The sequence below is a fragment of the Bombina bombina genome, chromosome 6 (assembly GCF_027579735.1).
Source record: "Bombina bombina isolate aBomBom1 chromosome 6, aBomBom1.pri, whole genome shotgun sequence".
Classification (NCBI taxonomy): domain Eukaryota; kingdom Metazoa; phylum Chordata; class Amphibia; order Anura; family Bombinatoridae; genus Bombina; species Bombina bombina.
This window is the reverse complement of record NC_069504.1, coordinates 657,319,802-657,344,101: the sequence shown is the minus strand read 5'-3', so window position 1 is coordinate 657,344,101 and position 24,300 is coordinate 657,319,802. Positions and strand designations below refer to the sequence as shown.

Genomic DNA, 24,300 nt, shown 5'->3' with positions numbered 1-24,300 from the left:
CAACTCTAAAATATTTAATGTAATGCCATTGCCAGTATGAGGTCTGTATATATTATAGTGTGATGAAGGGTAGTTTGAGATGGGAGGGAAGTGGTTGTGTAAGTGTGTGTCTGGAGGAAATAATTTAAATAAACAGTTGCGCTTCCCTATACAGGTGATACTGTGTCTAAATAAATACACAAATAAATCAAATGTATGTTTTGTCAAATAAAACAACTAATTCAATCCACATATGATGTTCTAATAAAAGAATAAAACTATGAAACAGGTCAGTGACCTCAATGTGAGTCCCGAATATCTACCGTCTCATATCCAAAGTCTTATATCGGAATCTTAATTTCCAAAAGTGTCACGACCTTAGAACTATGGAAAGTCCTGGGATAAAAAACCAGAAGTGATAAAAAGTAATATCTGGCTATTCAGTTCCACAATGCGGGGTGCTCATATCTTCCAGAATGCTGCTTATAACTGAATAGAGGCTGCTGCTCTGTGTAAACGGAGGACCTCTGTAAACTACCTCCCAACGAAGCACTGTAAAAAACAAGAAAAGACACGAGCGCACAAAGCCACTCTAAGGGTAAAAGTTTTATTATACACTTTAAATAGTGCAATGCATAGAAATGCACGTACAAAAGTTAAAATATAATATGCAGTGTGTGAATAAATCGCTGTGTGTTTCTCCTCTGCAAGCAAGAGTCCGTCTTTGCTAATTGCCTTAGTAGCTCCTATTGTTGCATAGAGACATGTGTGAGACTTGCATCAGTAAAGAAACACGCTACCTCAACGCGTTTCCTCTGGTATCATCCAGACTTTTTCAAGAGGGTTATTACGGAGCCTCCTTACTCTTGACTTAAATAGTAATTGTGAGATCTTTCCTGGTGTATACACAGGAATAGGATTGGCTGATGTGTGTTCCGTTTGCTATGATGTGTGATAGGGCTAATAATATGTCAATCAAACACCTCATTGGGTTCAGCACATTGCCCTCCACGGAATATAATACAGTGAAAGTTTAAAATAGTTACAAAGTAATTGAAAATAGCCACATAATTACAAATGAAATACAGCACAATAACAAAGCAATGCAAAACCTAATACAATAAAACAAAATATCAGAAAATTAAAATAAAGAGATTCAGATCTATAAGTTCAAATATGCGCAGCATTGTTAACTCTTCATATGCTACAAAATAATCAAACTTATATTTAACAGACTTGCATACCACTATAATCATTGATAGAAACCTATAAATACAGCCTACATGATTCGAAAAAAGCGATGTGTGAATGCCAGAATACACCTAGAAATTATTGGTGTACAAAATTAGAGCATGCACAACTGCACTTGAAATCCAGCTCCATTTTTAAGGGAACCATGACATAGGAGCTTGCACTATATCAGTAGGGAAATAAATCTAGTGCTAAGTGTCAAACTAGGGTGTAAATAAACCTATATAAACCTATAATGTGAGAAAATAAGCACCTGATAAGTAATTCAGATAAGACATGTTGCGATTCTAGAACAATGAATGGATGTTATGTTACTTGACTAAAATTAGAAATAGTTACATAAACGCCTGTAAATCAAAGTCAGAGGTGAGATGCAATATCCTTTGGGGAGATGATGTTAAATTAAGTGTTGGGAAGTGTAGAGACACTGGGTTCAGTGTGACAGGGTTTTATCAAAGAGTAAATGGCGGGGGGGGGGGGCAGGGCTAAGAAGGCTGTTGCACAGTAAAAAGGGATAGTTGCAACTTGCTAGTAAAATAAGATGGCCGCAATAAAAAGTGCACCAAAATGTCCTGCTTTTATTATGTAGTGCGTGTGATGGGAGTGAATTGTGTGAAACTGTCACATGACAGTACTTGTTATGAGCGAATCCGATGGAGGAGTATCCTTCCTTCGTGGTGTGGCACCAGAATATCTTGCCTCCGTGATGAGTAGCCCCAGGCTGGAATGGGTGCTATTCCAGGCGGCAGGCAGACAGAGGGAGTTATGCAGGGATGGAATGGACGTTATTCACTGAAAACATGTTGTTGAAGAAAACTATGAAGAAAATTATTTGTCCACAAAGTTAACACTGCTCTCTATACTCCAGAAGGATTCCATTGTTGCAAAGAAGTCTCTTCTCCCTTGGGCCTGTGCCCAAATAATAATGCCCGGTCATTGGGACTGCTTGTAATAGACATCTTAATCATGTATCTAATCAAACAGGAAATCAGTACTGTATCTATTGGCATAATAGTTATTTGTGGGCATACAAACTGTTTTATTTATTTATTTATAAAATATTTTACCAGGAAGGATACATTGAGATTTCTCTCGTTTTCAAGTATGTCCTGGGTCCACAAAACATTGCATTGTTACAATAGGGTACAATAAAATACAGAAACAATATTAATACATAATATATGCAACATTTAACATAGAACAGGTAGGAAATATTTAATCAACCATGACAGGTGCATTATGTTTTGAGATATGTAGAGAGAGATCTCTTAAAGGATATTAGGCTTGGGGAAGTTTTTAAAGTGTGCGGGAGGTCATTCCATAATTGTGGTGCTCTGTAGGAAAGCTGCTTTCTTTTTGTATTGAGGCAAGCTAAATAATGTGCTGGTACTGGATCTGAGGTTATGGGAGGTGGGAACAGCCAGGGAGAGCATTCTGCTCAGGTAGGGTGGGAGCGTTCCAGAAAAGCTCTTAAACAAAAGGCAGGAAAGATGGAGGGTGTGTCTGGATTCCAGCGACAGCCAGTTTAGTTCTTTTAGCATGTCAAAATGTTGGGTCCTGTAGTTACATTGTAGCACAAAGTGGCAGAACGAGTTATACAATGTATTAAGTTTATTAAGGTGAGTTTGCGGTGCAGGTGCGTATACTACATCCGCATAATCCATGATTGGCATCAGCATTTGCTGTACAATCTTTTTATTTTCTGTAGGGCTGAGGCAGGATTTGTTTCTGTACAGGGCACCTAGTTTTGGATAGAGTTTAGATGCAATTATTTCTATGTGGAGGCCAAAAGATAGATTGGGGTCTAACAACAAACCCAAGTATTTGAAAAAGTTGACTGCGGTCAGCGTGCAATTTGATTTTGTTTTGATGCGTAGATGGAACTTTTGTAGTTTGTGTAATTTAGGTCCTGTTCCAAAGATCATTGTGACAGTTTTGTTAGTGTTTAGGAAGAGTTTGTTTTTTGAGATCCACTTTTCTACCTCTGTTAACTGGTCTTGGAGCACTGCCTCAAGCTGCGGCAGATCGAATTTGTTTGCATAGATCACTGTGTCGTCTGCGTACATGTGTACAGTTGAGGATTTGCAAACATTTGGCAGATCATTTATGAATAATGTGAATAGTAGGGGTCCGAGAATGGAACCTTGGGGAACACCACACGTGACTGGGAGAGGGAGGGAGTCGCTTTCAGAAATGGAGACATACTGTGATTGATCCAATACATATGATCGAAACCAGGTTAGCGGACGATCACCAATACTTGAGTTTTTTCGTTTGAGCAGTAGTATGTCGTGGTCTACTGTGTCAAAGGCCTTTGCAAAATCAAGGAAAATTGCTCCAGTTAGGTCTCCTTGTTCCATGTCAGTTTGGATGTCGTTGCAAACTTTTAGGAGGGCAGTTGTAGTGGAGTGATTTGGTCGAAAACCTGATTGATCAGGGGTCAGATAGTTAGAAAGTTGGTAATACTCACATAGTTGCGTATGGATGCATTTTTCTAAGGTTTTTGACAATACTGGGAGCAATGATATTGGGGGATAGTTAGTAACCATGGATAGGCACTACTCCTGCATTCTTCCAAAGTTTGGGTATGTAACCAGACACCAAAGATTAGTTAATTAGGGTTGTGACAGGTTTAGCAATTGTCGGCGCACTGAGCTTCAACAGCATTGCTGGGATTTGATCAGGTCCAGACTGGTTTTTCATTTTTAGATTATTAAGGTGTTTCTTAATGACATTGATGGGTACATGTCTAAAATTGAACTTCTCTATATTGGGTCTTTGCAGATTTAGCGGGGCCAGATCCACATTTGTAGTTTTCAGGATGCGTGCCATTTATTAGTTTGTCAATCAGGGTAGTGGAGCATCTGACAAAATAACTGTTAAAGGCATTTGCTACTTCTAAGGGAAGTTTCAGGGTTTGGTTGTCCACTTTGACAGTGGAGGGTTGGGAGTGGATTGGGGGAGTATATAAGTTATTTATGACTTTCCAAAACTTTCTAGGGTTTGATATGTCATTGTTCAGATTTTCACAGAAATATTGGGCCTTGGCCAATTTTGTTTGTTTAGTGCATATATTTCGCCATTGTCTATATACACAGTGATCGTTCATAGAGCCAGTATGCTTGTACTTTGACCACAAAGAATCCTGAAACTGGTACATTTGAATGAGGTCAGTTGTGATCCAATTCATATGTGCTCCTTTTACTCTCACCTTACGCAGCGGGGCATAAAAATTCCAAACTTGTAGGAGTCCGGACTAAAAAAATTCAACTGCAGAGTCTAAATCTGGAATTAGGTTTAATCTGTGCCAGGGGAGGTTCTTGATGTCATTTAGAAATTATTGAAGATTACATTTTTTGAAGGACATGGTGATTTTAACCTTGGGAGAGGATTTAGTAGCCTTTATTTTGCACACGCAGTACACTAACCTTAATGGTTTAATGGTTGTATAAAAGGATGGTCCAGCCTAAGGCCCACGTGGAATCTGGTGATGATGATAATAATAATAATGCACTTCTTTTTGTTTGTATAAAAAGAGTACAAGTGACTCATTTCTGTCTTAGTGATTGTCCACTTGTTTTTGCAGAAGTATTTTAGTTCTAGTTAATGGACCTTATAAAATGTGTTTACAAGTAAATAAAAAATTGTAATGTTTTTTGAAAAAGTTGAATAATGAAAAGTGTAAAAGGGATATTTCTTAAAGGGATATTTAAGCACAATGATTCATTTGATGCAGATCAGCACAGAAGCATACACTAGGTGCCAGTCTCAGAGCTTTAGAAATGTCCCTTTTTATGGACATAAAAGTACAAAAAGAAAATGCTCTATGTTACAGCATTTTATTATTGCAATGTTGCGTGCATATAACTGTTTAATCTTTGCAAAGGGATTAAATACTGTGCATAGCTATAGTCACTCCTAACCAGCAATGCACTAACACATCTGGAGAGGCAATGACCAGAGACAAATGTGTGTAGAAATCAGCTACCAGTAGTGCATTGCTGTTGCTGAGCATAAATGCTTTTCAACAACAATGTTAATGTGACAGTATAACTGAATTTAAAAGATTCTCAATCTTAATCATGAAAGTTTACTTTGACTTTCATGTCCTTTTAACATATATGATGAAAGGGTGTCTGTTTTTTTCTTTAAAAAAAATAGACTATATCAGTAGCATATGCACCTTTTTGATATAAACACACAAAACCCTAAGTGTATTTACATTATAGGGAATGTGGATTATATTCCCCTTTTACCATTAAATAGTTACGTTTCTACAGATATGTCAGCTGTGTTTTGTAGATGGTTTCATTTATAAAAGGTACCTGCTAGAGTGAATGTCAGTTCTTTATTGGATATAGGGCTTTTTTGTTTCTAATGTTGAGCATAACAAGATGAGATATATGTAAACTATGTTATGGGGGGGGGGGTGAAGAATTACTCTCTATCTCATAGTAATCTTGGCAAGTGTGTGCACTGCATAATATTTTCTGAAAATTCTTATTAGGAGGTATTTGAAAGCCCTCTGGCTTTTTTTTATATATTCTTATCTGCTCAATGAACTCACAAACAGACACGTAGCATCTTGCCCAGGAATCAGCAAAACAGAGACAGAAACTACTCAGCTACCTCCTACAATTAGCTTCACAACTACTCATCGCCTCCTGACAATATCTGTGTATTACGTTATCCTCAGCGTTGAATGCAATGTATGGAAGTGGGAGTTTTTTAGAATGAATAAGCACACATGTCATTTAGGAGATGTTAATCTCAGTTATTGCCCCATCTCTGGCTCCATGATGTACTGGAATGTTTCCATCATTAAGGGTTTGGAGGCTGCTTACAAAATTATGTGCCAAGAAAGATGACAGAAGCGGATCAGTGAAAAGCCATGGAAATTACCTAGGAACCCTATACTTAAGTAAATACAAATATATCATAACTACAATGACTTCATTTCTCTGTTTACAAGAAATTGCTAAATTCCTGTGGTCTGAGGAAGTAAGTCTGGGACTGCAGTCATTTCAGTTTATTAAAAAAGATAGGAAACCTAGAAATCACGTTGCAAGCATCTCTGGTACAAGGATTCCCCTAGCTAGATATAACATTTTCCCTGTTACAGATGTGAGACACATTGGTGCTTACAATAAAAGAAATATTTTGAAATTCAGATACTTTTAGTTTTATTTGTTTGGCGTTAAAACTTGTAGCACTTAAATGTGCAGACATTAACATTTATTTCACTAATGGGCCAGATTACAAGTTGAGCACTAAATATCGTTTATGCTAAAGCGATATTTGCGCTTAACTGAGTAATACCAGCTCACGCTAATGTGCGTTGGTATTAAAAGTGAGGTGCAATGCAAACACGACCTTCCATAGGCCTCGTTCTCATGCCGTCAGATATGGCATGAAAACTAGCGCAGCAAAGGGGGTAAGTCGCACAGCGATGGGCAGCAAAGTTTAAATATATATGTATATAAATATATATTTGTGTTAATATGTGTATATACACATATTAACACATAATTATATAAGCATATACATATATATTTACAGGGAACACACAGTTCCCATAGACCGCAATTTACAGGCATTTTGATACACTAAGAAAAGGTGCTACTTGTTTGTTACTTTTAGAAAATTAACCAGAGATCTGATCTCTGGTTAATTTACTGAGTGCTAATTGCTACCGCCAGCTCAGGGTAGCAGTAACCAGTCACTTGTAATGGCTGGTTATTTATTGCGCACCTGCAAAAGGACAACTTTGTCTGTTTGCAGGGCGCACAGTAAATTAGCACTCCATTTGTAATATAGTCCTTTGTGTTTTTTTGTTAATTTTTTTTAAATATCTTCTGAGTAGAGTGTTATTTTAACATGTGAATTTCAAAATAGTAACAAGTTAGTAATAATAAACAATAATATTAATCTTTTTCTTGAATCTACATTTCATAATGACATCATATTCAGAAAAACATTGATACTTTTGCAGACACCGATTAAATGCGTTTACAAACAAATTATTTGGATATATTTCAACTACGCACAACATAAACTGTAACTCTTTATTTGTAACTCTTGGACATTTCAATCTGTACTCTGGTACAATTAAAATGAAAATAGCAATTACAAACTTTTTATATAGATAATTCTTGGTTTGATTGAGAGCTTAAAGGACCAGTCAACACTGTAGATTTGCATAATCAACAAATGCAAGATAACAAGACAATGCAATAGCACTTAGTATGAACTTCAAATGAGTAGTAGATTTTTGTTCTGACAATTTTAAAAGTTATGTCTTTTTCTACTCCCCTTGTACCATGTGACAGCCATCAGCCAATCACAAATGCATACAAGTACCATGTGACAGCCATCAGCCATTCACAAATGCATACACACTTATTCTTGCACATGCTCAGTAGGAGCTGGTGACTCAAAAAGTGTAAATATAAAAAGACTGTGCACATTTTGTTAATGGAAGTAAATTGGAAAGTTGTTTAAAATTACATGCTGTATCTGAATAATTAAAGTTTAATTTTGATTGAGTGTCCCTTTAAAGGGACACCGGACCCAATTTTTTTTTTCATGATTTAGATAGAGCATGCAATTTGAAACAACTTTTTAATTTACTCCTATTATAAATTTTTCTTCGTTCTCTTGCTATCTTTATTTAAAAAGCAGGAATGTGATGCATAGCAGCCGGCCCATTTTTGGCTGAGAACATGGGTTATGCTTGCTTATTGGTGGGTAAATGTAAGCCTCCAATAAGCAAGCACTATCCATGGTGCTGAACCTAAAATGGGCTGGCTGCTAAGATTTACATTCCTGCTTTTAAAATAAAGATAGCAAGAGAATGAAGAAAAATTGTAAATTAGAAAGGTGCTTACAATTTCATACTCTATCTGAACCATGAAAGAAAAAAATTTGGGTTCAGTGTCCCTTTAAACTGCTGCCATATAGTTTTACGAGAACAGATTCAATTTGATAAAGACAGCAAATTAGATTTTTTTTTTTTTATTGCATGCTCTACTACAAATTAAACTAATAGTAGCAATGATCAATTTGATTTTGATACTTTGAAAAGGTTACATAATACAATACTATCCTGTGTTTCTAGTTAGTAATAATAACTCCATCCTCTAAATATCACTAATCCTCTATTATAAACTTGTTTTAACATTTTTAACATGAATGATTTAACTTTGCCATTTATATTATTTTAAATAATTATATTTGCCATTTATTCACTGCATGTTTTATAATATAACATTGTGCACAATATGTGTTTATATTTCTTTAACATATTTCTTTTAATTTTTTTCCAGCTCTAAGAAACCGAAATTACCACTATGTGATTAATGGTAACTGGGCAATTAACTTGCCTGGAGTCTACAATGTTGCTGGGACCAAAGTCCAGTACAAACGTTCTGCAGAGAATCTGGAGAGTTTTGAAGCTACAGGACCTATAGATGATGATCTCCATATAATGGTTTGCATTTCTTGGCTTACTATGATTATTTATGTTGCATTATTAATATATTAAAGGGCCATAATACCCAAATGTTTAAACACTTAAAAGTGATGCAACAGAGCTGTAAAAAGCTGACTAGAAAATATCACTTGAACAGCTCTATGTAAAAAAGAAAGATAGCCACATCCCATTGTAAAGGACTTCTAAGCAGCATATCAGTATGTCTGTCCCGGGACAGCCGAAGGGATGATCCTCGTGCTCATCTTATTTCCCTATTCAGAGTAAGGAAGTTTACAATGAAATCTCATGAGAGTTAAGTGAAATCTCATGAGATCACAGTAAAAGAGTTCATGACCTCAGCACTGCTGATGCTGATTGGCTGCAGTTAATTTTTTTTACCTGCAGCTAGGAGCAATTGAGTATAACTTTTTTCACAGAATTTACTCTGCTGAGGAGATTGTGAGGTAAAATATCTTCCTTTTTTACATAGAGATGCTCAGGTGATATTTTCCTGTCAGCTTTTTACAGTTAAACTGCATCAGTTTCAAGTGATTTAGCTTATGAGTATTATGTCCCTTTAAATTGTATATGTAAGCAATTCTACACAAGGTGAGTCACTAAATCCTTTTAAAAGCATTTATACCCAATGTTCAGCACCTTTCACCCTTAGCCATAATTTTGAGTAACACTATCAGCTAAATGCTTCAACCACCCCCCCCCCCCGTGTACCCCTACACCCTGACTGAGAATTACAGCGTACTAGAGTAACAGACAACTTCAAAAAGATTGATGAGTGAACTTGTATCTTGCAGCAATACTAATCCAAAAGGTCAAGCTATAAGCATATTGTCATGCTTACTGAAGACAAATTACAGCAGATAACCATGAGCTGTAATTTAGGCACATGCACGTGTGCTATGCACTAGCACTACACATGAACAATATGCATACGTTTGTGTGGGAAGCACAGGGAAGCTTATCATTTGGTATTTATCAGTTATCGTAACAAAATATTGTTTAACAGCTCCCTCTGATGCTAACGTTATTGTAAACGTTGTTGAGTGCTGTGGTGAAGAGTTGGTGCCATAAAACAAATTAAAAAAAAACTTTTTTGTGTGTGTACCAATTTCTTGGCTCCATATGACCCATTGCTTACAATGGAGTTTTCCAGCAAGCAGATTATTGTATCATAATTAGGTGCGGAGTGTGTGGCCAACACAACGACATCTGCTATTTATGCAGTTTGTGTGATTGTCTATAGTGGGTGCTGCTGTGTCATTCAGATGTAGCTAGTCCTTATGCCTCCCTAACAGGCCAGATTTTGAGGATATCTGAACTTGAGCACAAGTAAAATAATAGCTGATTAGTAAACATACGGCTAGATTACAAGTTTTGCGTTATGAGTGAAAAAGCAGCGTTATGGGCTTTTTGGTATTACGAGTCTTGCAGGTTTAGGGGCACCGCACACTTTTTTGGCCGTACCGCAAATTAATTTACGCAATTTGCGTAAAGTCTTTTTTTCAATGGGACTTCCATAGCGCCGGTATTACAAGCTTTTTCTGGGAGGCCAAAAAGTGAGCGGTACAGCCTATCCCGCAAGATTCGTAACGCAATCTAAAGTCAGTAGTTATGAGTTTTACACTACAAAGCTGTAGCCTAAAACTCATAACTAAAGTGCTAAACAGTACACTAACACCCATAAACTACCTATTAACCACTAAACCGAGGCCCTCCCGCATCGCAAACACTAAAATAAAATTAACCCCTAATCTTCTGCTCCGGACATCGCCGCCACGATAATAAACATATTAACCCCTAAACCGCCGCACTAAACATTTTCAAGGCAATGGGGAGCTTAGGTTTTTTTAGTTAGGATTTTATTTGTGGGATAGGTTGTGTGGGTGGTGGGTTTTACTGTTGGGGGGTTGTTTGTATTTATTTATTTTTACAGGTGAAAGAGCTGATTTCTTTGGGGCAATGCCCCGCAAAAGGCTCTTTTAAGGGCTATTGGTAGTTTAGTTTAGGCTAGGGGGTTATTTTGGGGGGGCTTTTTTATTTTGATAGGGCTATTAGATTAGGTGTAATTAGTTAAAATATCTAATAACTTCTTTTTTTATTTTGTGTAATTTAGTGTGTGTGTTTTTTTTTTTTGTAATTATATTTAATTAATTTAATTTATTTAATTGTAGTGTAATGTTAGGTGTTAGTGTAAGACAGGTTAGGTTTTATTTTACAGGTACATTTGTATTTATTTTAACTAGGTAGTTAGTAAATAGTTAAATACAAACTTGCCTGTAAAATAAAAATAAACCCTAAGCTAGCTACAATGTAACTATTAGTTATATTGTAGCTATCTTAGGGTTTATTTTACAGGTAAGTATTTAGTTTTAAATAGGAATTATTTAGGTAATGATAGTAGGTTTTATTTAGATTTATTTTAATTATATTAAAGTTAGGGGGTGTTAGGGTTAGACTTAGGTTTAGGGGTTAATACATTTTTGGTATAGTGGCGGCGACGTTGGGGGTGGCAGATTAGGGGTTAATAAATGTAGGTAGGTGGCGGCGATGTTAGGGGCGGCAGATTAGGGGTTAATAATATTTAACTAGTGTTTGCAAGGCGGGAGTGCGGCGGTTTAAGGGTTAATATGTTTATTATAGTGGTGACGATGTCCGGAGCAGCAGATTATGGGTTAATAAGTATAATGTAGGTATCAGCGATGTTGGGACGGCAGATTAGGGGTTAATAAGTGTAAGATTAGGGGTGTTTAGACTCTGGGTTCATGTTAGGGTGTTAGGTGTAAACATAAAATTTGTTTCCCCATAGGAATCAATGGGGCTGCGTTTACGGAGCTTTACACTGCTTTTTTGCAGGTGTTAGACTTTTTTTCCGGCTCTCTATGTCTATGGGGAAATCGTGCACAAGCACGTAAAACCAGCTCACTGAAACTTTCAGCAGCATGGTATGGTATGGGAGTGCGGTAAGGAGCTCAATTTTGCTCTACGCTCACTTCTTGCCTGTTAACGCTGGGTTTATGAAAACCTGTAATACCAGCGCTGTAGGAAAGTGAGCGGTGACAATAATGTGCAAGTTATTACCGCACCCCTCATACCGCAAGACTCGTAATCTAGCCGATAGTTATTTTACCTGCTCTCATCCAAGGTAATCCTGAAATCTGGCCTGTTAGGGAGGCCTGAGCACAGGTTTGAAAACCAGTGAGATAGAACATACAATTTTAAACAACTTTCCAGTTTACTTCTATTATAACATTTGCTTTATTCTGTTAGTATCCTTTGTTGAAGAATCAGCAATGCACGGCCAGGAGCTAGCTGAGACTATCAGGAGAGCCAATGACAAGTAGCATATATGTACAGCCATCAATTAGCAGCTAGCTCACAGTAGTGAATTGCTTCTTCTAAGTCTACCTTCCAAAACACCGCCTCTCCTCCCTCCAGTCTATTATGAATGCTAGACTCATCCACCTAAGTCACCAATCTACATCAGCTGCTTCGCTCTGCCAGTCTCTACACTGGCTCCCCATACACTCCAGAATACAGTTTAAAGTATTAACCCTAACTTACAAAGCACTCAACAGTCTAACTCCCAACTATATTTCCTCTCTCATCGTGAAATATTCCCCATCCCGTCCTCTTCGATCAACCTCTGACCTACGTCTCTACACTCCTGTTATCTTTACGTCCCACTCCCGCCTCCAAGACTTTGCACGTGCTGCTCCTGTCCTCTGGAACTCTCTACCCCGCTCCATAAGACTGTCTCCAACCTTGTATAGCTTTAGACGCTCCTTGAAAACCCACCTATTCAGAGAGGCGTACCATCTCTCCTCCATCCCGCATCCGAACCAAACTAATACATGAACTACCTGACTCACTGCTGCAAATACAACCGATGTAACAAGCTACCCCCAACCTTATGTCTCTGCACCCTAAACCTATAGACTGTGAGCTCTCCGGAGCAGGGCCCTCTTCCTCCTGTGCTAGATTTATTTAGTTTTGTTATGTTTTGTATTGTATCACAAATCTTTGTCGTTGTATACCCCCATCATTGTACCCAGCGCTACGAAATTTGGCGGCGCTTTACAAATAAATAATAATAATAATAATACATAAGTATGCTTATCAACCAAGGATACTAAGCGAACGAGTCAAATTAGATAACAAAAGCAAATTGGAAAGCTTAAAATAGCTCTATCTAAATCATGCAAGTTTAATGGGGACTTCACCATCCTTTTAACTGCTTTTGTGGTGCCCTATTATTTTTTTCCCACTTTGAACAGAATAGAGTTTTTAGCTTTATTTGTTTCTTGTTTACTGACAAAGAATAAACTGTATCTGTGAGCTTTTTGCATTTTCCTTCTTTTCTTTAGGCACTGTTCACAGAGCAGAATTCAGGAATTGAGTATGAATATTGGCTTCCAAAAGATTACTATGTGCAGCAGCAGCGAGACCGGAGCTCGCTGACAGAGCACATAGAGGCAGATATTTTACCAACTGCTGAACCAACACAACCGATAACAACTAGAAACAGTGGTGAGCACAAGGGGTATAAACAGCATTGGACCTCCATTATTTATTCTGCTTTTCCTATCATTTACGTTTGAAAATATTGTTTTTTTTCTACTCCACTCACTTGATGGTAATTCCAAAACTAACTCTGCAGCACCCATATATCGCTCTGAATACTAAATAAAGAGGTCCTGAGTAAAGTTAGATTATTCTTACAGCTTGTTTTTGAACACAATTAATTAAAGGGATATGAAACCCCCACATTTTATTTCATGATTTCCTGCAATTTTAAACGGTTTTCTAATTTTATTTCTACTAAAAAAAATTTCATTCTCTTGATATCTTTTGTTAAAAAGCAGGGATGTATGGCTAGGAGCCAGCCCATTTCTAGAGCACTATATGGCAGCAGCTTTGTAAGAATGTTATCCATTTGCTAGAGCACTAGATGACAACACTATTTCCTGACATGTAGTGCTTCAGATGCCTACCTAGGTATCTCTTCAATATAGAATACTATGGGAACGAAGCAAATTTGATAATAAAAGTAAATTGGAAACTTTTTAAAAAAGGTATGCTCTGTCTAAATCACAAAAACATTTTTTTGGTTTCATATCCCTTTAAATATAAGTTTTATTATGTGGCCCATAGTATAATTTTAACATTTCCAGTGAGTGCATAGGCCTATACATTTTTCTGATTTATTTCATATAGGTGGTGAGAGTCCATGATCCATTACTCCTGGGACTTACTCTTCCTGACCATTAACATGAGGCAAAGATTCCCAAACGCCAAGGACCCTATAAACACCCCTCCCACCTCTATGGTAACTAGTCTTGTCTTTGCCTCCGCTGGAGGAAGGTGAAGAATGATGGTGCTCCAGATGTCCAATTGTGAGAAGGGTTCTCAGACTGATTTGAGGCCCGGTTTCCCCTCAGGGTACTACTGTTGTCAGAGGGATGTATTTGGGAGTATTCGGTATAGGCACAATTACTACTTTTGAGAGTTAGTCACAAGCCATTCCACAGGTGTCGCAGGGACCTGTTTTTTGTCTCCTCTTATCAGGTGGTCAGTATACTCCAGTTCCATAACCTCTGCTTATATGTTTCAGCACTGGTTTGGCTTTCTACTGGATTTCTGCACATTTCCAGTAGATGGTTGCCTATAAAGTAAATTATTTTTGTTTATAAGGCACTTTTTAAGCCTATAAGGCTATGTTTTTGTATTTATTATACTATTATAGCCTAGGGAAAGAGTTTATTTTTTAAATGCATTTATCTATGGCTCCTTTTAATTTTATAAGGTTATATCCCTTTATTTTTACTTGCCTTTTTCTTTTGTTTTTAGAGTGCATTGTTTTTCGGGTCTGTGCATGTTGGCCCGAACAGGATAACACGCATACTCTTATCTGCACACGTTGGCCTACACAAGATAGCTCATGTCGGCTTTTCAGGATAGTGCATTTGTTTTTTTGGGGTGCTATTAGATCTTTGTCATGCAGTTTTTTTTAGCATTCATTTCCTTTTCTGTTTGGGGACACAAATTGATTGTTCCCAGTTTAGCCAATCAGTGCAGATTCCTAAATAACTCCACGGGAATGAGCACAATGGTATCTATATGACACACATGAACTAGTACTGTCTAACTGTGAAAAACTTTCAAAATGCTCTTAGCTAAGAGGCGGTTTTCAACGGTTTAGAAATCAGTTTGAGCCTACCTAGGTTTAACTTTTGAAAAATACCACCAAGGGAACAAAGCAAATTTAATGATAAAAGTACATTTGAAAGTTGTTTAAAATGTCATGCCCTATCTGAATCATGAAAGTTTTTAATTTTGACTAGACTGTCCCTTTAAGAGGATATAGGCTTATCATTATGCATTCTATTTATTTATTTTTAGGGGCCAATGCAGCAGTTTCCGTGTAAACCTTCAGGCTCGCCGGGCACATAAGTTAAGAAGCAGCGGTCTTAAGACCACTGCTCCTTAACTCGTCCGCCATCTCGGATATGATCGGATGATTGTCACCCCCTGCTAGCGGCCGATTGGCCATGAATGTGCAGGGGGCGGTATTGCACAAGCATTTCACACTAAATGCTTGTGCAATGAAAAATGCAGACAGAGTATGTTGTCGGCATTTATCAATGTTGGGCGTACATGATAAATTGGCCCCATAGTATCCACTATCATGGAGACTTTTCTTTATGTCCCAAGATCCCCTTTAGAAGCCAGGTCCTATGAACACTTTACTACCTATGTTAAGTGTGTATATATTGTAAGGTTGCTGAGGTATTACCTCCGGCTCAGTTATGCAATGTCTGTTTTAATGTGCTTATGCTTCTAGATATATCTGTCCTCCTTCTGTTTGTTCTTTACAGGGGAGTTCTACAGATTTTTTTTCACCAGAACTTTAGAATTATTGTTCATACACTGTGTCTGAAATGCTGGCGGTAATGCCCCTTCAAGTAAGTGGTAAAGGTCAGTTCATTATTTACTGTCTACTTGTTCTAAGCCTAGCTTTGATTATGTTTCTAATCCTGGTTCTGCTGATTTGTCCTCTGAAATGGTTTTTTGATGACCAGGAATATGTCTCTGATTATGATCTGGAATTATCCTCTTTCTTGTTTTAAAGTTGAACATCTTTGTTCCTTTTTAAGGAAGTTTTGAATACTTTTAGGGTTTTAGGATCCTAAAGTTCCTTAGGGCAAGTCTGGTAGTACTTTTAATCCTTCTGAAAGGTTTAAATGGATGTATCCTTTGCCTGCTTCTTATATTGATCTTTGGGAATCTTTCCCTAAAGTGAACTAGGCTATTTCTACTTTAGCTAGGTGTACTTTTTCTTTGGAGGATAGTTCTTCCTTTGAAGGTCCTATGGATAGAAAATTAGAATCTTTTCCATAGAAGTTTTTTTTTTTTTACAGGCAGGTTTTCTTTTTTAGGCCTAAAATTAGTATTGCATAAATCTGATAAATGCTTTATTTTGCAGTGCTATTATTGACATTATTAAGCTTAATGCTAAGAGTGTGTCTTTAGCATTGCTTAATAGAAAGGCTTTATGCTTAAAGTCTTTCGCCTAGATTACGAGTTTGGCCTTAAAAAGCAGCGTTGAGAGGTCCCAACGCTGCTTTTTTCCTAACGCTGGTATTACGAGTCTGACAGGTACAGGCTCACCGCTCACTTTTCTTCCGCGACTCGAGGCTACTGCAAATCACCTTACGTCAATTGCGTATCCTATCTTTTTAATGGGATTTTCCTAACACTGGTATTACGAGTCTTGGAAGAAGTGAGCGGTAGACCCTCTCCTGTCAAGACTCCTACCGCAGTAGTTAAGAGTTTTATGGGCTAACGCCGGAACATAAAACTCTTAACTAAAGTGCTACAAAGTACACTAACACCCATAAACTACCTATTAACCCCTAAACCGAGCCCCCCCCTCCCCACAATTCAAACACTAAAATAAAGGTTTTTAACCCCTAATCTGCCGACCGGACATCACCACCAACTACATTATACCTATGAACCCCTAATCTGCTGCCCCTAACATCGTCGACACCTACATTATATTTATTAACCCCTAATCTGCCACCCCCAACGTTGCCGCCACCTACCTACAATTATTAACCCCTAATCTGTCGACCGGACATCGCCGCCACTTTAATAAATGTATTAACCCCTAAACCGCCGCACGCCCACCTTGCAAACACTAGTTAAATTTTATTAACCCCTAATCTGCCCCCCCAATGTCGCCTACACCTACCTACATTTATTAACCTTGAATCTTCCGACCCCAACGTTGCCGCTACTATAATAAATTTATTAACCCCTAAACCTAAGTTTAACACTAAATCTAACCCCCGCTAACTTAAATATAATTTAAATTAAACAAAATTAATTTAACATAATTAAATAAATTAATCCTATTTAAAACTAATACTTACCTATAAAATAAACCCTAAGCTAGCTACAATATAACTAATAAGTTACATTGTAGCTATCTTAGGATTTTTATTTATTTTACAGGCAACTTTGTATTTATTTTAACTAGGTAGAATAGTTATTAAATAGTTATTAACTATTTAATAACTACCTAGCTAAAATAAGTACAAAATTACCTGTAAAATAAATCCTAACCTAAGTTACAATTACACCTAACACTACACTATCATTAAACTAATTACCTAAACCACCTACAATTATTTACAATTAAATTAAATAAACTAAATTACTAAAAAAAAAAGAATTACAAGATTTTTAAACTAATTACACCTAATCTAATCCCCCTAATAAAATAAAAAAGCTGGGGGCTTTTTTATTTTATTAGGGGGATTAGATTAGGTGTAATTAGTTTAAAATTCTTGTAATTCTTTTTTTTCTGTAATTTAGTGTTTATTTTTTTAGCAATTTAGTTTATTTAATTTAATTGTAAATAATTGTAGGTGGTTTAGGTAATTAGTTTAATGATAGTGTAGTGTTAGGTATAATTGTAACTTAGGTTAGGATTTATTTTACAGGTAAATGTGTATTTATTTTAACTAGGTTGTTATTAAATAGTTAACTATTTATTAACTATTGTACCTAGTTAAAATAAATACAAAGTTGCATGTAAAATAAATATAAACCCTAAGCTAGCTACAATGTACCTATTAGTTATATTGTAGCTAGCTTAGGCTTTATTTTATCGGTAAGTATTTAGTTTTAAATAGGATTCATTTATTTAATTATGTTAAATTAAATTTGTTTAATTTAAATTATATTTAAGATAGGGGGGTTAGACTTAGGGTTAGACTTAGGTTTAGGGGTTAATAAATTCATTATAGTAGCGGCGACTTTGGGTTCGCAAGATTAGGGGTTAATAAATGTAGGTAGGTGTCGGCGACATTGTGGGGGCAGATTAGGGGTTAATAAAATTTAACTAGTGTTTGCGAAGCGGGAGTGCGGCTGTTTAGGGGTTAATACATTTATTAAAGTGGCGGCAATGTCCGGTCGGCAGATTAGGGGTTAATAATTGTAGGTAGGTGGCAGCGACGTTGGGGTCGCAGATTAGGGGTTCATAGGGATAATGTAGGTGGTGGCGGTGTCCCGAGCGGCAGATTAGGGGTTAATAATATAATGTAGGTGTCAGCGATAGCGGGGGTGGCAGATTAGGGGTTAATAAGTGTAAGATTAGGTGTGTTTAGACTCGGGGTTCATGTTAGGGTGTTAGGTGTACACATATTTTTTATTTGCCCATAGGAAACAATGGGGCTGCGTTAGAAGCTGGACGCTGCTTTTTTGCAGGTGTTTTTTTTCAGCTGGCTCAGCTAAATTTTGCTCCACGCTCACCTTTTTGCGGCTAACGCCGGGTTTTAAAAAACCTGTAATGCCAGCGTTGTCTTAAGGTAGCGTTAGAAAAAAAAGGCTTGTTAACAACGCACCCCTGTTACTGCAAAACTCGTAATCTCGGTGTTTGTCTGCTAATATGGTTTCTAATTTCAGATTTTAAACTTTTTTTTAGGACAGATGTTTGATTCTGATTTAGATTTGTATTATTTTACTGTGACGAGGTATAGGAGCTTTTATTCCTTAGGACAAGTAGTCTAAGGGTAAATTTAAATCTTCCAATAATTTTTGTTCTTTTTGTTTAAATAAGGAACACAAATGTACATACTTCTCTTAAAAGCAAAGTTCTTCTATCGTTGCATATTGGTCAGGATCAAATTAGAACAGACCAAACAATCCTTTTTCAATTCTTTTATTTAATGTTCCTAAGAATCCTGTCCAGGTACGGGCCTTTTTTTTTCTAGTATGCTTTAAATTTGGAATCCATGGGAGTGACTGTTCCAGTTCCAATTTTGAACAGGGGTTGGGGTTTTATTCAAATCTCTTTGTTTCAAAAAATGAAGGGACTTTCAGGTCAGATTTGGATTTTTAGGCTCTGATTAAGTTTCTCAGAGTTCCTTCTTTCAAAATAGAAAATATCTGGACTATTCTGCCTCTTGTTTATCAAGGTAAGTTTATGTGTACAATATATTTGAAGGATGTTTTCCTTCATGTTCCTATTCACTAGGATCATTTTCAGTTTCTAAAATTAGTTTTCTGATTAAGCTCTTTGTTGCTTTTTCATTTAGTCTGGCTACTGTTTCCAGGATATTTTCTAAGGTTCTGGGTTTCCTACTGTCTGTTAGCAGAACTCGGGGTTTCTCATGATTTCCTTGCCTTGGACGGTTTTAGGGTTCAGGCTACAAATTTTATTTCAGCAGTATCTATTTCCAATTGACTTTTGTTGTTACTTCAAAAGCATGGTTGGAAAATAATTTTTTTTCAATAAATTTGTTTCTTACACCGGAGTTACTTTTCTGGGTGTTGAGTTAGATTCTGTTTCCTTGAGATTTTTGCTGACAGATCAAAGGAGGTTGAAGCTGATTTCAGCTTGTTTTATCCTGCAGTCTCACCATTCCTTCAGTATGGAAGTTTTAGACTTAGTGTTAGCAGTATTAGATGCTATTCTGTTTGCTCAACTTTACATGAGGCCTCTTCAACTTAGTATGCTTCGGCAATGAGGCAGGGATCATACTTAGTTTTTTTCAGAGGATTTTAAAATAAGTAATTTATTGTCTTGGCAGTTGAATTCTCAATTTAGTATTAATGGTCTTCCTTTGTTAGTCCCATATGGCAGATGCTAGTCTTGCAGGCTGGGGGGCAGTCACATAAGGAGTTTGGTGTCTTCAGGACATTCCCTTAGCCATGAGAGAACTTTCTTGGATTCTTTCTTGGGCAGAGGACATTTGTCAGAACTCTGTAGTTCATATTCCAGGGGTGTACAACTGGGAGGCACGTTTTCTCATCTATCCTAGCATCCGGGGGAGTGGTTTATTTTTTTATCATATTGTGGATCTTTGGGGTCTCTTGATTATTCATCTAACTTCCTTCAGGCAGAGTTCGTGGATGCTTTAGTTGTTCTTTGGTCATATATTTTCTCTCCTCTTGTTTTACTTCCAAGAGTGATTGCCAGGGGTCATTGATCATTTTGATTGCTCTGGCTTGGCCTCACGGGACTTGGTTTGTAGATTTAGTTTAGATGTCCAGTTGTCCACTGTGACCTATTCTCTGCACCAGGATTTTCTTTTTCAAATCTATTTTCTTTCATTGGGATCTTAAGCTCTAAGCCTGTTGGAGATTGAATGGCTAGTTATTAGACAGAGAGGTTTTTCTGATTCTGTTCCCAAAACTTTGATTCAGGCTTGTGAGCCTGTGATTAGAAAGATTTATCATAAGGTCTGGAACTACTTTAATTCCTGGTGTGTGGATCATGGTTTTCCCTGTAATTCTTTTAGTATTCCTAGGTCTTTGCCATTTTTTCTGAATAGTTTTCATAAGGCTTTATCCAGTTCAGCCTTCTGCTCTTTCAGTTTTGTTCCATTGTAGATTGCCTGTTATTTAGCCAGTTTCTCCTCTATTTTGGTTTAGACGGTTTTTCAGGCTACTCTTTTCAGCTTTTTATTAAAGGGACAGTTTACCCAATTTTTTTCTCCCCTTTAAATTGTTCCCAATGATCCATTTTACTTGGAGTATATTAAATTGTTTACAAGTAGCTCCTTAACCCTTATTTTGGCAGTCTAGGCTATTGACAAGCCTAAGTAAACACAACCAGCATAAGAAATTATACTCAGAGTGGGGTGCAAGATAGTTAAAAGCACAGTATACACCAATTTTCATATAACTGCATGTAATAGACACTACTATAAAGAAGAATATGCACAGATACTGATCTAAAAATCCAGTATAAAACCTTTTAAAAACTTCTTCAGGGCCTAAGTATTGAGCTTTGGTTTACCAACAAATATAAGATAAGGAAGCAAGCCTGTGTACACAAAGTGATAACTTAATGAGATCTGATATTACCTGCAAACTCAACCCATTTTATAGGTTGTAGTGTAAAAACACACAAATAAACCTGAAAATGCAATTTCTCATACATTTTATACTCTGCAGCTGGTATAACAAGTCATTAAAAATACATTAAGAGAAAAACAATTGTTCCTTTTGACAATGTAATCTGCCAGGAGGGTCTCTGAATTGTTTGCTGCTTTTGTGACCTTCCATATCTTATTTTTCCTTTAGATAAGGCAGTGTTGAGGACTAAGTTTGTTTTCTTGCCAAATGTGGTATCTCTGGACTATATTATTCAAGAGATTGTTCTTTCTTTTTGTCTTTATCCTTTTTTTCTGTTTGTAGAAAAGGGCAGAATGTCATCGCTGTGGCTTTGATTTCTTGGTTGAAGTTTTTGATTTGATCAACTTTCTAGGGGGTGGACCAGTCTTGTTGTAAAATGTTTTTTACCAGATCAGTTTCTTCTTCTTGGGCTATTCAGAATGGGATTTCTGTTCATCAGTTTTGCAAGGTGGCTCCCTGGTTTTATTTGCACTCTTTTTTTTTTTCTTTTTTTTTCTTCTTTTAAATCAGCCATTGGTGGGAAAGTTCTTTAGGCAGTAAAGTATTGTGAAAAAAAAGAGATTTGATTTTGTCTTTATGCCCAGACATTACTTACTTATGGACTTCCCTGTTTGTGTACTGGTTTCCCAGGATTAATAGATTGTGGACTCTCATCACCTATATGAAAGAAAAACATAATTTATGTAAGAACTTACCTGATAAATTCATTTCTTTCATATTGGCAAGAGTCCATGAGCTAGTGACGAATGGGATATACAATCCTACTAGGAGGGGCAAAGTTTCCCAAATCTCAAAATGCCTATAAATACACCCCTCACCACACCCACAATTCAGTTTAACGAATAGCCCAGCAGTGGGGTGAAGAAGAAAGGAGTAAAAAGCATCAACAAAGGAATTTGGAATAATTGTGCTTTATACAAAAAATTATAACCACCATAAAAAGAGTGGGTCTCATGGACTCCTTACAAATATGAAAGAAATGAATTTATCAGGTAAGTTCTTACATAAAATATGTTTTCTTTCATGTAATTGGCAAGAGTCCATAAGCTAGTGACATATGGGATATCAAATACCCAAGATGTGGAACTCCACACAAGAGTCACTAGAGAGGGAGGGATAAAAATAAACAACAGCCAAATGCTGAAAAAAATAATCCACAACCCAAATATAAGTGATTCTTATGAAGAAAAAGAAAAACTTAAAACAGCAGCAGAAGAACTTTTCTACCAAAAACTGCTTCAGAAGAAGCAAATACATCAAAATGGTAGAATTTAGTAAATGTATGCAAAGAGGACCAAGTCGCTGCTTTGCAAATCTGAACAACTGAATTGTGGGTGTGGGGAGGGGTGTATTTATAGGCATTTTGAGGTTTGGGAAACTTTGCCCCTCCTGGTAGGATTATATATCCCATACGTCACTAGCTCATGGACTCTTGCTAATTACATGAAAGAAACATAATATATGCTTACCTGATAAATTAATTTCTTTTATGGTGATGAAAATCGACGAGACCCCGCCCTGCTATTTTTCCCCCTGCTGCTTTATTTGCTCTGTTTTCTTTCTTTCTAGTTAACATAGAGGTGGAAGGGTTTTTATATTACTCTTGGAGTTTGGGAATCTTTGCCTCCTCCTAGTGTTCAGGAAGAGAATTTATCAGGTAAGCTTAAAGGGACACTAAAGTCAAAATTAAACTTTCTTGATTCAGATACAGCAACTTTCAGATAAACAACTTTCCAATTTACTTCCATTAACAAAATGTGCAGTCTTTTTATATTTACACTTTTTGATTCACCAACTCCTACTGAGCATGTGCAAGAATTCACATCATATATACGTATATGCATTTGTGATTGGCTGATGACACTCACATGATACAGGGGGAGTGGAAACAGACATAACTTTGCAATTTATTTAACAAAAATCTACTACTCATTTGAAGTGCTATTGCATGATCTTGATATCATGCATTTGTTGATTATGCAAATCTACAGTGTTGACTGGTTCTTTAAATTATGTTTTTGCATGACTTTGTGAACTTTTTTTTTTTTTAAAGAAACTTTGTATTAATCTTTAGCTTTTATTTTAAAGGGTGCATTTTTTAAGACATGTTCTTGACCTAAATAAAAAAAATCTTATTAGTTTTACAGAACAATGTCTCTTTTGCATGTTCCTTACCTAAATAAAATATTTTTACTCTTGTGCATGGTGGGGGGGAAAAAAACCAAATCAGCTTCCTCACTTTCATGATTTAGATAGAGCATGCAATTTTAAGCAACTTTCTAATTTACTCCTATTATCATTTTTTTTTTCGTTCTCTTTGTATCTTTAGTTGAAAAAGCAAGAATGTAAGCTTAGGAGCCGGCCCATTTTTGGTTCAGCACCTGGGTAGCGCTTGCTGATTGGTGTCTAAACATAGCCGCCAATCAGCAAGTGCTACCCAGGTTCTGAACCAAAAATGGTCCGGCTTCTAATCTTACATTTTTGCTTTTTTAATTAAAGATACCAAGAGAATGAAGAAAAAATGATAATAGGATTAAATAAGAAAGTTGCTTAAAATTGCCTGCTCTATCTTAATCATGAAAGTTTAATTTTGATTAGACTATCCCTTTAATTCACACTTTGCTTTACTGTTATCTCATGAGATTTCAGTTAAATATTGCAAAATTTAATAGGAAACTTAAAGTGAAGGTAAAGTTACTTCTCTATGAAAATCTACTAACATTTTTTGCACAAAATGAATATGAGTTTCATTCATAATTTTTTTTTAAATATCATGCTAAAGTAAGTTATCGCTGTTTGTACTCACTTATTTCTTGTTGGCAAATTCAACCCGTTTTTTTGTTTTTGTTTTCATGGGTTGATCACGTTTCTTTAACAGCCTATTGAAAATCTGGCCATTAGGCGGCCGTCAATCAGCGTCATCCGCCTCCCAGATGATGTGCGCATGCGATGACATTTCATCCTTCATCTAGAATTAACGCGCGCTCCAGTTTCAGCATGCCTAGTAGTAATGGCACCATAGAATGAAGTATGCGCATCCACACGTAATAAAGATTCATGACTTGCGCTTGCGCAGAAGAAACTGAAATCGATGTTGGCGCATGCGCTGTTCCACGGAGGCTCGTGATCGCGCTCTAGGCAGACGTAGAAAG

General features: G+C 36.7%; 1 protein-coding gene across 1 annotated transcript in view; it reads left to right on the top strand.

The window, feature by feature from the left end:
• LOC128663405 (ADAMTS-like protein 5) overlaps positions 1-24,300 on the top strand; it is a 113,482-nt gene that overhangs the window by 78,293 nt on the left and 10,889 nt on the right. Inside the window, 2 exon segments of the mRNA XM_053717721.1 lie at positions 8,556-8,719; positions 13,084-13,246. Coding sequence (XP_053573696.1) covers positions 8,556-8,719; positions 13,084-13,246 — 327 coding nt within the window.